Source organism: Lonchura striata, chromosome Z (genome assembly GCF_046129695.1).
Source record: "Lonchura striata isolate bLonStr1 chromosome Z, bLonStr1.mat, whole genome shotgun sequence".
In the NCBI taxonomy this organism is placed as follows: Eukaryota; Metazoa; Chordata; class Aves; order Passeriformes; family Estrildidae; genus Lonchura; species Lonchura striata.
The window spans coordinates 41,187,558-41,202,391 of NC_134642.1; the positions used below are offsets into that span (position 1 = coordinate 41,187,558).

The 14,834-nt window shown below is 53.6% G+C and overlaps 1 protein-coding gene across 3 annotated transcripts; it reads left to right on the forward strand.

Moving 5' to 3' along the window:
- The first annotated feature begins 1,337 nt into the window (after nucleotides 1-1,337).
- LOC144248259 (myogenesis-regulating glycosidase-like) lies at nucleotides 1,338-14,817 on the forward strand. Of its 3 annotated transcripts, none has more exons than XM_077790244.1 (2): nucleotides 1,338-1,430; nucleotides 8,204-14,817. In XM_077790244.1, the coding sequence occupies exon 2, from the start codon at nucleotides 8,329-8,331 to the stop codon at nucleotides 10,363-10,365; it is 2,037 nt and encodes a 678-aa protein (XP_077646370.1). In that variant the 5' UTR covers nucleotides 1,338-1,430; nucleotides 8,204-8,328; the 3' UTR covers nucleotides 10,366-14,817. The 3 variants fall into 3 exon arrangements, with proteins under 3 accessions (XP_077646370.1, XP_077646371.1, XP_077646372.1); XM_077790245.1 differs by lacking the exon at nucleotides 1,338-1,430 and adding an exon at nucleotides 3,842-3,936; XM_077790246.1 differs by lacking the exon at nucleotides 1,338-1,430 and adding an exon at nucleotides 3,973-4,155.
- Nucleotides 14,818-14,834: the final 17 nt, after the last annotated feature.

Consider the following 14,834-nt stretch of genomic DNA (forward strand, 5'->3'; position numbering starts at 1 on the left):
GTGCCCACACCAAGCAGTACCCCAGTCCGCCTGGGAGCAGGGAAACCCCATGAAACCCCATCTCTCACTAAAACCATCAAGCATGTCCCGGCCTAAAAGCACGCCATTGAAAAACCTGGCCCGGCCCCAAATCATTCAGTGAAAAGGACATCCCAGCCCCTAAGCATCTCATGAAAAGCCCAACCCAATTCAAAAGGATCCCTCCCAGCCCGGGGATACCCCCACCCCCACGCACCCCCGGACATCCCCAGCAGCTCCAGGCCCCGGCGCGCCTGGGGCTGCCCTCCCCGCACCGAACTACATCTCCCATCGGGGAGCGCCGGCCCGTGGGCCGGGGCGGGGCGGGAGCCGGGGCGGGAGCCGGGGCGGGACGGGAGCCGGGGCGGGAGCCGGGGCGGGGCGGGAGCCGGGACGGGAGCCGGGACGGGAGCCGGGACGGGAGCCGGGACGGGAGCCGGGACGGGAGCCGGGGCGGGAGCCGGGGCGGGAGCCGGGGCGGGGCGGGAGCCGGGACGGGAGCCGGGGCGGGGCGGGGCGGGAGCCGGGGCGGGAGCCGGGGCGGGAGCCGGGGCGGGGCGGGAGCCGGGGCGGGAGCCGGGGCGGGGCGGGAGCCGGGCGGGAGCCGGGGCGGGAGCCGGGGCGGGAGCCGGGGCGGGGCGGGGCGGGAGCCGGGGCGGGGCGGGAGCCGGGACGGGAGCCGGGACGGGAGCCGGGGCGGGAGCCGGGGCGGGGCGGGAGCCGGGACGGGAGCCGGGGCGGGGGGCGGGAGCCGGGGCGGGAGCCGGGGCGGGAGCCGGGCGGGAGCCGGGGCGGGGCGGGAGCCGGGCGGGAGCCGGGGCGGGAGCCGGGGCGGGGCGGGAGCCGGGCGGGAGCCGGGGCGGGAGCCGGGGCGGGAGCCGGGCGGGAGCCGGGGCGGGGGGCGGGAGCCGGGGCGGGAGCCGGGACGGGAGCGGGGCGGGAGCCGGGGCGGGAGCGGGGCGGGAGCCGGGGCGGGAGCCGGGGCGGGAGCCGGGACGGGAGCGGGGCGGGAGCCGGGGCGGGAGCCGGGGCGGGGCGGGAGCCGGGCGGGAGCCGGGGCGGGAGCCGGGCGGGAGCCGGGGCGGGAGCCGGGCGGGAGCCGGGGCGGGGCGGGAGCCGGGGCGGGAGCCGGGGCGGGAGCCGGGACGGGAGCCGGGGCGGGGCGGGAGCCGGGGCGGGAGCCGGGCGGGAGCCGGGGCGGGAGCCGGGGCGGGGCGGGAGCCGGGCGGGAGCCGGGGCGGGAGCGGGGCGGGAGCCGGGCGGGAGCCGGGGCGGGAGCCGGGCGGGAGCCGGGGCGGGGCGGGAGCCGGGCGGGAGCCGGGGCGGGGCGGGCAGCGCCCAACCCCGGAACCGCGCTCCGCCCCGAGCCGAGTCCCCGGACCGGCAGACCCGGCCGCGGCCCGGCGGTGCCGGTGAGTGAGCGGCGCCCGGCGCTGCGCTCGGGGCGGGGGACATAAGCCCGGCTTGGGGTTGCGGGCGGAGGCGGGTGAGGGGGCCCCCTGCCTCGGACCCGGGGCTGCGGCATCGGCGATGTCTCGGGAAGGCCCGCGGGGAGCGGGATGAAGGTGCTAAGCTTTGCCAGACCTCGGGGAGCGAGCCCCGCGCACCCCGCCGTGCAGGGACCGCGCGAGTTCTCCAAAGGGTGTGAGTCCGGCCGCCCGGAGAAGATGAACGGAGCCGAGACACATCCCCGGCACCACTTGCAAATTGTACCTTCAACTTTTGCCGCTTGTTAAGATGCTTGTCAGTGAAAACTTTGCAGATGGGTATAGGCAGGTCATTTTGTTCTGTAGTGGGTTGGGTTTGGAGTGGGTTTGGGACAGCTCCGCTATTACTGGCTGTGGCGAGGAGCAACCAAAGCTGTTAGAAAGCACAAATGCTTCTTCTCCTTTTCCCCCCTTACCACCTTGGGATACTCATGATGGCCAAGGGGCAAACAGTAGACACCTGCATCCCAGTGGAGAGTGATGCTTGTGAGGTTGTGTCTGCGTGGCTGAATCTGCACATGGAAGAGGTGGAAGGGACCACTTAAAGGGATTGGTGACTGTGTTTGGATTGTCCAACGTCACCAACTGTTGGATATGGATGTAAAGTCTGGGACTTGCGTCAACAGCCCAGCATCATGAGCCATCCACAGCTCTCTGGAGCTGCCAGTGCCTGGAGTTTCATGGTGACCTAAGAGCTGGAAAATCAGCAGGGCTGTGTCAGAGGGATGTACTTAGGTTTCCATTTCTCCCTCATATCGTGTTGTAGCAATTGGATGTTGAGGTGGGCTCAGGTTTCAGCCTGCATAAGCATCCGAAATGCTGAGTGCTCCCAAAAGGCTGAGTCAGCTCTTTGAAGAAAGAATCTGTGTGACCAAATGGAGCACCAGGTCCCACTTGTGGGGTGGTTTGTCTTGGAGGACAGAGATGAACAGTGAGATTGACACCTGCTTCGGGGAGAGGGTGTTGGAGTGATGGGGTGGTTGATGGCACATGTCTGGTACCAGCCAGAGACAGGCTGGGGGACCAACAGACAGTGGCAAAGACATCAAAATCTTTGTGGCTGTGTATCTTAACGTGGCAAAAGTGGCAAATGAAATAAGCTAATAGGACCAGTAGTTGGTGTTCTGCTTTTGCCACTGCTGGGCACAAGATCTGATGGCCTTTCAGGTGCCAAGGAGCTGATTGCTGGGCTCAGGGTTACTCCATAGACCACAATTCCAGAGTCAAGCTCCCTCCCTCCAGCTCCCCGAGAGTCTGTGGGACTTCTCCACCGTGGACTGAGACATCGTCTTAAAGTGAGAGCCCTAGAGCTTTCCCTCCCTTGTGCTCAACATACTTTGATGCAAGTGGACCAGGAGGACTCATTTTGCTTTAAAGTCTCCACAAATCTTTGTGGCTCAAATAAATTCAGGCTCCCTGATGTGCCTCCAGGCAGGGAAAAGCAAAAGCCTTTAGTCATGATTTAGTCATGAGACAAAATCACCATGAGCTGTGTGCAGGGTTAACGTGAAAACCCCAGCCTATTAAACTTCATCTTGGTAATTAGCAGGGGGTGAAGAACAAAGAAAGAGGATATTGTAAAGGGGGAATTGTCAGGGATGTTAAATATTAAGTTGTCTGCTGCCAGAATCGGATCCCAGTGGCTGCTTTGTATTCATGGTCAAACACTGGATGAGGTGTCTAAATGGAGCATGACTTGACACTGAAAACTTTAAAGGACAAAAGAGGGCTGCAAAATCATGGTTCCTGTAATAAAGGTGGAAGTATTTAAGGTTCGGCAGAGCTAATGCCACAGCTTCAACTCCTCTTGCAGACAGAGTGAGGTGCTGGCAGCCTGTCTGCACTTTGCAAGATGAGCTCTGTATTCACATGGCCACCTTGGATTTGGGGTTTATCCTTAGAGTGCCCAGTGCTGTTTAATCCTATCTTACAAAAGAGCCAGCAGCAGTGGGCCAGCTTGTTTCTTTTCACACAAGGCAGCCTCATTACTCCTCTGGATCATGACTCTGCTTAAAATCACAAGATCTGGGGTCGAAAACAAAAACCACCCAAATCCCCGTGTTGGATTTTGGTTGAGGTTTTTGTTTGTTTGCTTGCTTGTTTCCATTTTTCTTTCTGACTGTGCCACTCCTGTGAGTGCAGGGAGGGGATGCGCCTTTGCCGGCCCTTTGGCCGGGAGGTGAGATGCCAGCCCAGACCGGCGGAGGGCTGGCCGGCCGCGCATCCGTCCCGGCGGCTGAGGAAACGCGGCGGTGACGCGCTGTCCCCTCCTCCTGTCCGCGGACACCCGCGGCTCGCGGAGCTCGGAGCGCCCCGCGTCACAGAGGATGGAGGACGTGGAGATGTAGTGGTGGTCCTTTCTTACGTGCTTCAAAAGACATCTGTGGCGGAGCCAGGCGGTAGGCAGGGATCCCCGGGAAGCCATGGCCAGGTAAGCACTGGGGCACCATGCCCCGGAGGGATGAGGTGCCTCCTGCGTGGGCCTGGCTGTGTCCAACAGCTGGGTGTGGGGGGAATTTGCAGCAGCCCTGACAACAAGGGTCTGTCACTTTGCAGGAGGTGCGGAGTCCCCCGAGAGCAGCATACCCAGGAATCCCTTAGGCCAGGCAGTGTGTCCATCCCTGCTCTGACCACAGCAAGGACGGTGAAGGTGAGGGGTCCTCTGGGGCACCATGTTCTCCTCACTGTCCTTGCAAAGGCAGAGTTGCTGCCGTGGCTCAGAAGCTGGGTGTCTGTGCCGTACACATACCCCCCGAGGTGGATTGAGTATTGCAGGGATAAACCAAGACCCCCAGAGTGATCCAGCTTAGTATTTGGGGGAATGCACAGACTTAGGGGGGAATCAGTGCCTCTGATCCATGTGGATTTAGGCTGTGTGAAGAGCAGCCCTGTGCCCCATGCCAGTGTTGTCACCAAGGTGCTCCCACGTATCCCACCTGCTCCCGTCAGCACCAAGCGGGAGAAGCAGTGATTTCACCCTATTTGACTCCAAAATGCCCTCCAGAAAACTCCAGTGCTCTGCTGCCGACTCCTCAAAGGGAATTAAACCCCCAGGGAGGATTTGTTTGTCCCTCCCATCAGGCGTGCAAAGTCCCTTTGTCAGGGCAGGTTCCCTGCAGACAGTTTCAGACTGGGCACATGGAGACTTTTTTGCTCCCACAGCTTTTCTGCAGAGAAGGCGTTTCTCCCTTAACTTGCTGTCCTAATTGCCTGCTCGTGTGTGGGGTTGGAGATGCCTCTAGTAAAATCTGCAGTGTTTCTATACCATTTCCTGAGTTTGACTCTTGCCAAGATGTTTGGGGAGGAGGCGGCAGCACCTTGCAGTGGAAGAGGGAGGGTTTCCTGGCATCCTGGTGTGGGAAATGGGTGTGTGTCCCTGGCAGGAGCTTGTCTCCCATCATAGTTCAGACGTGACCCTTCCAGGGTAATAGAGACCAGTTGTATGTTATTGACCCTCTTTAAATGAATGTCCTAATTGCAAAGTGACTGGGGTTAGTGGTGCTGTGGGTCTCGCAGCCCACAGTTAGCAGTGGTGTTGGTAAAAATAGAAGCGGTCAAAAAATGGATTTTTATTTTTACTCCATAAAGTGTGTCCTGGTCAGATGTTTTGCTTTCATCTCGAGTTAAGGCAAGGCGACTCACTGCTTCCACAGAACACAGAGAAAAAGCTTTGTTTTGGGTCAGCTGGGAAGCTCCAGCACAGCAAGCTGCAAACATGCTGTTTGACTTTGACACTCTCCCTTCTTGTTTTCTTTTTTTTGTGTCTTGGAGCAAAATAACAAGTTAGCATTACACAGGAAAAAAAATTGTTTAAACGCTAAGTGCATGAGCAGGCACCTCTGTGGGCTGCAGCTTGTGAGAGGCAGAAGGTATCTCCAGGGAGCCTGGGAGACTTATCTCTCACCTGGGATGGAGCCAAATCTCCCACTGGAGAAGTACACTCTGTTAACAAGGCAAAAAATAGAGGGCACAGACCAGAATTGCTTTTGGAGACTTCCTTGGCCCATCACAGTACTGGGGGATGCCTGCAAACACTTTCTCAGCATCTTGGTTGAAATGGTGTCCAAGTGGGCAGTGTCCATCAGCAGCCACAGGGTTTGATCCTGGCCCAGTCAGAGCAGGATTAACTCCACCAATTCAGTCATCCAGCTTGCACATCCCTCTGAGGCAGATTGGTGTCCAAAGGACTCAAGAGGCTACAAAACCTTTCTTAAAAAATACTATTTCTCTACTGACAGTGGCATTGATGACTCCCTCATGTGTGCCATGAGCTCCAGTCCATGGAGAGGGGGAGAAAGAAACAACCAAAAAATAGAGCAGCTTTGAAGAAGTTCATAAATAATAAACTAGCTTCCTGAAAGGGAGATAAAAATCCAGAAACTCCCTGAAGCCCTGGGAGCTGCTGTCAATTTTAGATGGAGACGCAGCAACAGTATCAGATATTTCTTGGGCTTAAAACCCTGAATTAGAATTGGCAAAGAAAACACTATTTTCCCTTTTTTTTTTTTTTGTAAAGAAAATGGAAAACTTCCAAAAAAATTATTTTCCAAAATAATGTGCAAGTCCTTCTTGGTGGAGGGTGCATTTTATTTTTTCGCACCTTGAGCTTTGCAGTCCCTAGATAAGTCACAAGTGAGACACAGGCATGCCTCCAGAGTCACAGGTTTTTATTTTCATGTCCCTCTCTCTCTGGCATCCCCAAACGTGCCCATGTTGAGGGTGAGGGCTTGTTTGGGCTCAGTGTACCTGTCTGTATTTCTGTATTTCCAGAAGCATGCTGCTGCTTTGTGGCTTCACTAAGCTTTGCTGGTTTTGGCCAAGGTCCTTCTGCAAACCCTCCTCCTCCACCATCCCTGGGATAGCCCTGTGCTGCTTCTGGTTCATCTTAAAGCCAAGGAAGGGTTGAGGCAGGGATGAAGGTTTATCCCAAACACAGCCTCATCCCACCATCACCTCCTCCCTGTCTTTATTGCCAAATTTTGGCTGGGCTCAGCTGGCCTTGCATTGCAAATATTGTGTGTGTGAGAGCCCCATTGCCCTCCTGGGAGGCAGGATCCAGTGCTGGGTTACACAGCTGGAGTGGTTGGAGCTGTCCCCATCCTGTGACTGAACTCCCTGCTGGCAACTGAGGGCTCTGTGGGAGTTGGCTGTGGCACAAGTTGTTTAACTAAATCCATCGCCTGTTCAGGCTAATCACTTCCTAATGCCTCTATAATCCCATTTAAAGCAACTGGCTGTCTAGAAAGTTACTGGCACCCAGGGGAAGGTTAGAATGACCCATCTGGCCACACGAAAAGTGCACCAACTGCAAGGTCTTGTCCAGTATGTGCTTCAAGATGGATGTAAACACAGAATGTTTTGTCGAGCCTGTGCACAGATGCTGCTATTGGTTTACACATGGCCATCCTTGTAGTGGAGCAACAAAGCTTAGTGGCATTCAGGGGCTCTTTCTGCTTTATTTTTCCTTTCCTGGGGAGAAAGATCCATTGAGGCACAGAGAAATACTCGTTCTGGATCGCCGTGCCTGTGGCAGGGAGAGGGTTCTGTAATTCATCTTGGATCTTTTTCTTCCTTTTTGTTAAGAAAGAAACAACAAAAAGAGGGGTTTTTTTTTCCCTCTGGTTTGCCCACAGCCAGCAGGTTTACAGCCCCAGAGCTTTTGGAGAAGGTGGCTTTGTTTGCTGGCACCAGGCAGATATCAGGCAGTTGGTCTTTTTGCAGCTCCTCTCCCTCCCCTGCTCCTACTGCAGCTGTGTTTGTTTCTCACTCTCCCATGTCCTTACTTTACTTTTCCCCCCTGGATCCCGGGCGTTATGCTTGGCGGAGCCCAGCCAGGCCGTGGCCAAGGAAAAGTCATTAGGCTCTTGGCACAGCCCACTTCCTGGGGGCCATGCAGGGGGGAGTGGGCTGGAGCTGAAATACAGCCTGGAGCCTTGCTGGATAGAGGAAAGGCCCTTTGGGCCCACTGCTCACTTCCTACAAGGTTAGTTTTTCTTCCAGAAAAGCTGGAAGTTCTTTTCCGCCCAGAACTGGTGTAAAGCTCTGAGCACATGGAGGAGCCAGGAGCCAGCCATTCTGTGCTACTCACTGCTACTCACTACATGCCCCCCAAAACCAGACATAAGCCACTGGTACCCCAACACAGTTTGGCTCTCTGTAGCTATGGAGAAACAGGGATTTATTCGCCTTCACTGCAAAACATCACCCAAATGGAGCAGTTGGGACATGCTTGGGACAAGAAGGGGATGTTGCTGCAGATGAATTAAATCTGCCAGGCAGTATGATTAAAATTAGGATTGGCTGCTGAATTGGAGTTCATTACGTGGTGTCTTTTACAGCTCTCAGTTATCCCTTTCTCTTAAAGACACTGTCAGTGGGCTGATCTGGCTCCTGTTTAGCCTCATATTCCCACCCAGTCTCCACTCCTGCCTCACTGAAAGTCCTCCCAACAACAAAAAAACATTAAATATGGGAATTATTTGGTCCCTGTTACCCTGGGGATGTTCCCTGTATAGGGCTCAGGCTGTTCTCCACATGTGTTGTCTTGCCCAGCGTAATTGGAGATGATGTCTGGTACTTGGAACGCAGCACCAGGCATGCCACAGATGGGCAGAGGAGGCTGAGGGGAGCAAAAGGATGACACGCTGTCCCTTGATTCAGAGGTTCTCTCAGACTATTTATATGCTCTCCTTTTTCAGGGATGAGTGTTTGGGGACGCAGTGGAGGTGGGAACTCTCCTAACAATCCGGTGTCTTCTCCTGAGAACGCCAGGCGTGGTTCCATCTGACTCCTCTGCAGAAAGCTCAAGGGAAAGTGCAGCGCCATGTACACCTTCCTGCCAGAGAGCTTCACACCGGTGAAACAGAAGCCCTCCAAGGAGCTGAGGCCAATGTTGGGCACCATCTTGCTGGGCCTCATCCTGTTCATTGCTGCTGTGGTGGCCTGGTGCTACTACACGGTGTCCCTGAGGAAGGCAGAGCGGCTCAAAACGGAGCTGATGGACCTGCGGGCGGACGGCTTCATCATCCGCAACCAGCACGGGGAGGTGGTGTTCCGGCTGGCCTTCCGCTCGGGCAACCTGGACCTGGAGTCGTGCTCCAAGGAGGGTGAGATCCTGAGCTGCTCGCGCTCGAGCCAGGGGCCGCTCAACTTCTTCATCCAGACGGTGAAGCCCAAGGACACGGTGATGTGCTACCGTGTGCGCTGGGAGGAGCTGGCGGCCGGCCCGGCCGTGGAGCACACCATGTTCTGGGAGGACGCCCACTGGTACGGGGGCTCAGAGATGAGCATCCAGCACTGGCCCATCCGCCTGGCCGGCTACCAGGAGCCCGTGCCCTACGTGACCAGTGACGTCTACTCCTTCCGCGACAGCTTTGGCGGCATCCTCGAGCGCTACTGGCTCTCCTCCAAGGCGGCGGCCATCAAGATCAACGACTCCGTGCCCTTCCACTTGGGCTTCAATGCCACCGAGCGTGCTCTCTTCTTCCAGGCCCGCTACAAGGACTCGCCCTACAAGCCCCCGCCAGGCCAGCAGCCCTTCCCTGAGCTCAGCTACCGTGTCTGCGTGGGTTCCGACATCACCTCCATCCACAAGTACATGGTGCGCAGATACTTCAACAAGCCCTCCAAGATCCCTGCTGAGAACGCCTTCCGATACCCCATATGGTCCACCTGGGCCCTCTACAAGAATGATATCGACCAAGATAAACTCCTGCGGTTTGCTGAAAAGATCAAGAAATACCATTTTAACTGCAGCCACATTGAGATTGATGACATGTACACCCAAGCCTATGGGGACTTTGACTTCGACCCTGTCAAGTTCCCCAATGTAACAGAGATGTTTGCAAAGCTGAGGGAAGATGGGTTTAAGGTCACTCTGTGGACTCACCCTTTCATAAACTACAATTCCTCCAATTTTGGTGTGGGGATTGAGCGTCAGCTGTTCATCAAGGAGCCGTCAGGGCGGCTGCCAGCCATGGTGGAGTGGTGGAACGGCATCGGGGCCATCCTGGACTTCACCAACCCAGCAGCCCGTGACTGGTTCCAGAGCCACCTGCGCCAGCTCCGGCACAAGTATGGCATCTCCTCCTTTAAGTTTGACGCGGGCGAGACCAGCTACCTGCCCAAGCAGTTCAGCACCTTCCGCCCGCTGTCGGACCCCAGCATCTGGTCCCGGCGCTACACGGAGATGGCCATCCCCTTCTACGAGCTGGCCGAGGTGCGGGTGGGCTACCAGTCACAGAACATCTCCTGCTTCTTCCGCATCATTGACCGTGACTCTGTCTGGGGCTACGAGCTTGGCCTCAAGTCCCTCATCCCCACTGTCCTCACCATCAGCATGCTGGGGTACCCCTTCATATCTGCCGACATGATAGGGGGAAACTTTTTCCCCAATAAAACCAATGGGGCAGTGGAGATCCCCAACCGGGAGCTGTACGTGCGCTGGCTGGAGCTGTCAGCCTTCATGCCCTCCATGCAGTTCTCCATCCCACCCTGGCTCTACGACAAGGAGGTGGTGGAGATCGCGCAGAAGTTCACGCAGCTCCACGAGTCCCTGGTGGCTCCGCTGCTGCTGGAGCTGGCAGGGGAGGTGACCGACACGGGCGACCCCATCATCCGTCCCATCTGGTGGATCTCGCCCCGCGACGAAGCCACTCACCGGATCGACTCCCAGTTCCTCATTGGGGACACCCTGATGGTGGCTCCTGTGCTGGAGATGGGCAAGCAGGAGCGGGATGTCTACCTGCCAGCGGGCAAGTGGCGCAGCTACAAGGGAGAGCTGTTTGAGAAGACCCCGGTGCTGCTCACCGACTACCCTGTTGACCTGGATGAAGTTGCCTATTTCCTCTGGGTTTCCTAACAGGCTTCTTAATCACCTTTGGAATAACCATGCCTTACTTAGGACTTTCTAACAAATAATAACTCTTAATTGCACATTTCATTTGAGACTGGGGTGGAGGAAGGGAACTAAATAGACTTCAATGTTCTTGGGGATAATTTTTTTTTTTATTTGGTGATTTTTTTTAATTTGGGTCTGGCGGTAGGCTCTGATTGGATTACAGTAGGCAGCGATTTATCTGTATAGGTCAGAAAGGAGCTGTCAGTCTGTCTGTGGTAAACCCACTACCTTTCAAGAAGGTTTCAAGAGTTGGAAGTTGCTTAGTGCCAGTGAGGAGCATTCCTAGTCTCGTGGGAGCACCTGGCACTGGGTATGGGGGTGTGTGCTGTGGGAGGATTGCTACAGCACAGCCTGCTCTAAGTTTTTTAATACAGCAAATATATTCAAATGGATATTTTTAAGAGCATAAAAGCAAAATAGAGTTATATATATATATACACACACACATCTATTTTTTCCCCTTTTGCCTGGCATGGAACTGGACTAACAGTTGTCCCATGCTCCTGCTTTCCTGGGTACCAGGCAGGCCAGGTCATTCAACTGATGTCCATGTGTTTTAACTGAATGGGTTTCTTATTTCCTGCTGGGACAGCTGCATCCCCCCTGCTCACCCATTTGACTTCCTCTACAAGGCTTTTGCCTGTGTGTTTTGCCTGGGGCATCATTGCCTTTCCTAGAGCAGCCCTGCCTGTACCATCATGTCCAATTTTTCAAAGCGCTTTCGACCCCACCTGGTTAAATGATTATCCTGCTGATACTATCCTTTTTGGTTTTTAAGGACAGATGAGGTTTGTTGCTGGCAGAAGGGCTGCCTGGAGCAAAGCTGTCCTCAGACACTCCGTGCGGCACATCCCTGGGAACAGCCGGTTCCCACGAGCGGCACGTGTCATGGATTGACAGTGCCTTTTGCTGATAGCCGGCTTGCCTGTGGGTGGAAGACACCAGCTCTGCAAACTCATGGGTCTGTGCCAGTGGCTGTTCTCACTGCACCCACAGAAATGTTCTCATCTAGTGCAAAGTTAAGCTAATACCCATCTCAGGTCGTCGTTAGAGGTGATGATTTTGTTGAAGGTTTTCCTGAGTCAGTCCTCCTCTCTCCCTGGAAGAGTCCCAGGGAGCTTTCTCAGGTAGTGTTGGTGCTGTGGAGGTGGAATTGCTGTCAGAGGCTCCTGGAGGGCACATGGGGTGATGTGATCCTGCACCCCAAGTCCCCATCAGCTGCCTCTTTGGCAGATTTCCCATTTGATTTTGTACGGGAAAATACATTTACAGAGACCTGAGGCAGGGCCAACAGGATTGAAGTCTTCCCAAGGGCAAGAATTCCCAGCTCTGTTGCAGTTGGTAACATGTGTCAACCCCTAAATTTTTAATGAACTTCTGCAGAATTGAATTGTGATGGCTGGGAAGAGTTGGGAACCTTGCCCAGGCTACAGCCAGCCCAGGACAGCTCAGCATCTGTGGGGCTTCCCCTGGAATTGTGTCTGGACTGGGCATGGATCTGGCACAAGTTAGCCAGGCAGGGAGATGGTGCATATTTTGGGTAGGGCTGGGTACCAGTGAGGATCTTTCTGAAAGCCCATCTCCAGCCAGAGTTTTTCAGGAGGCAGAAAAGGAGATGCATTAAACTTGAGAGTTGTGATGGGTTGCAGGAGGAGAAATTTTGGTGTTAGGGGCAAAATCTGAAGTGTGTTTTTAGTTAGGAAGTAAGGAAGTCTGGTTTGACGGACTCCCTTGAGACCTGAATCTGCCCTGTATAATTTAATCTCAAAATGAGATGTAGGGGAGCCTTACAAGTCCCTGCCCAGCTGGAGCAAAGTGTTTCCTGAAGCCTGTTAGTTTCACAGGTTTTTAATTCTGAAGGACTCAAGTTTCTTCTCTGTCACTGGTGCAGATAATGGTGATGTTACGAGTTACAGATGCCCTCTGGCAAGGAATTATTCCTGGAATCTCAGTGTCACTCATCAGGGCACTGGCAGGATTTGGCCCTTGCTTGCAGGGTGATGTTGAAGGTGAGGAGATGAGTCTGGCCAAAGCCTTTAAGAAGGCCAAGTGTGGAGGGAGCTTCTGCAGCCCTAGAAGTGCTTGAAGACCTTGCTTGGAGGGGCTCTAGATGTTCCCTTTCAACCTTTGCTCATTAAATACCTGAATTCCCTTGTCATGGGCATCATTATGATACCTTAAGAGGCTACTTAGAACAGAGACTAGACAGTATTAAAGGAGCAGCTATTTATTAGAAAGGCTTTCAAAGGGTACACTTTGTGCAGTACAAGGGCCTGGCCATGGCTCCATCCAAGATGGATGATGGGTCACAAGTTTTCACACTTCTATAAGCTTTGGTCCGTTTACACATTGGAGTTAATTGTCCAATTATAGCTTCAGGTTATGCAATCCCATCCTTCCAGTTTGCTCTCCTCAATTTGCTATTTATACTTTTTGGACCTGAAGCTGCAACGGTGTCCTTGGTTCTCAGGCTGGGAAAGGATTGTTTTGTCTAACTAAACTGTGATGAGACCTTGCTAACACTTTATGTAAATTTCAGAGTTATATACTAATGCTGTACAGAATCTGGAAAATGTGAAAGCTAAAACTTAAGGCATCCATTAGGTGGAGGAGATGTTGCACACTCAGCTGCCAGTGCAGAATTGGGATCCTTGGCACAGGACTTCATGGGAAGGTTCCTGGCATGACCATGAGATACTGTCTTCTCTACCCCTGGTTCTGTGGCACTCACCATATGCATCACTCACAAGGAAATGAGGCTGTGTGAAGAGAAATACAGCATCCCTGTTAGTATCCTGCTACTATTAAAATGATGGGAGCAGCCAGATGAGTGCCTTCAATCTCTTTGCAGTAGTTTCAGGCACTGTCAGGAAGGTCACAGAGGAAATTCTCCATTAGACACATGGTCTTCTTTCCCTTCCCCTGAAAAAGAAAGGATTTTATTAATGAAGTTATAATTTCCTTTTATTTAACTACATCAGTGAATGGGTGAGATTATAGAATACCCTTATTTTTCTAAATTATGTAATTAGGGCACAAGTGGACATGGGTGTTCAGTGGTCCAGCAAGGAAAAAGGTAAAGCTGTTGAGAGGACTACGAGCTGATGCTGGGGATAGACTCAGCTGTGCTGCCTTAAGCTGTCTCACAGTCTTCTAGATGGTATTTTCATCTAACTTTTTGCCAAAACCACTATTTTTAACACTATACTGCAGTACTGCAGGACTTGAGGATCTCTCAGACCTTGCAGACCAGAAGCTCTGCACAGATACTTTGGGAACTGCTGCTAGGGATATTTCTCTGATTTACACCATGAGTCACTAGCCAAAGCTGGGTTTAACTTGTCTCAGCCAAGAAAAAGCCCCAGACAAGGTTTGGGAGTTGGATTCTGCCTTTTCACACATGATGTTTATGTGATTGAATTTTGAAGCTTGCACTGTTGTGAATCAGGTTTTCTGGGTGCTTGTGTTTGTACATGCAGTCAGACTGTAATGCTGGTGGGTCTGTTTTTAACCACTTTTCTAATTGCTAATTGGTATGAACTGTAACATGAATCACCTTGATTGAGATAAAATTTTGGAAAACAAAAAGAAGCTTAACTATGTCCATCTGTACCAGGTTGGTGGGGCTGCTGGTTCAGGGAGATTTGGGGCTTTTCTTACCCTAGTCTTCACTGAAATCAGGGCAGAGACTGTTGTTTTATTTAAAGCTTACAGCTTGCAGCTTTTGTGTATGTTTTGAAAGGAAAAACTGGCAGTAACATCACTCTTGTGTTTGCTGTGGTGGTAGACAATCCCACTGGATTAGGGACTGTCCTTCCTTAGGTCCTGACACAAAGAGACTAGCTGTGCCTTAGGGCTGGCCATGAAAAGGCCATGTCCTGGTGAACCCCAATGTTTGTGTCAGCCTCCAGGAGTGGGGACCATACACACCTCTAGGGTCATGGCCTTATTTCTATTGACATTCACCCCAAAAAAGATTTTTCAATACTTATTCTGGGGATTTGCTAGTCCATGCTGCTCTCAGAGGACACAAACTTCAAGACTGTTTGTAGGGGATGAGCAAGAGGAACCTGTTCTCTGCTTCCCTTGAGCTCTCCAGAAGGTCCTTCTGACTGTCCCCACCGTCCCCATGGTTCCCCTTTCCAGATGGCACTGACAGCAAGGACATGGATGGAGTAGATGTTTGTGGCTTTGGGAGGGCCAGGAAGGGATCATCACTTAGGAGCCTTCCTTGCCCCACATCACCCCCTTTGCCCCAAATAATGTTTTTTCCTTTGCTTTCCATTGTTACCACACAAACCATAGCTGCCTTATGCCATTGGGCATCACTAGCAGTGGCCAACCCATACAGCATGGCTTGAGGGTTGAGAGGGACTTCATTTCACTCCTTTTGCAATAAAAGACATTTTCCCAGTGCTTTTCCTTGCCTT

Coding starts and splice junctions, on each gene's coding strand:
- LOC144248259 (XM_077790244.1), top strand. CDS start 8,329: ATGTACACCTTCCTGCCAGAGAGCTTCACACCGGTGAAACAGAAGCCC.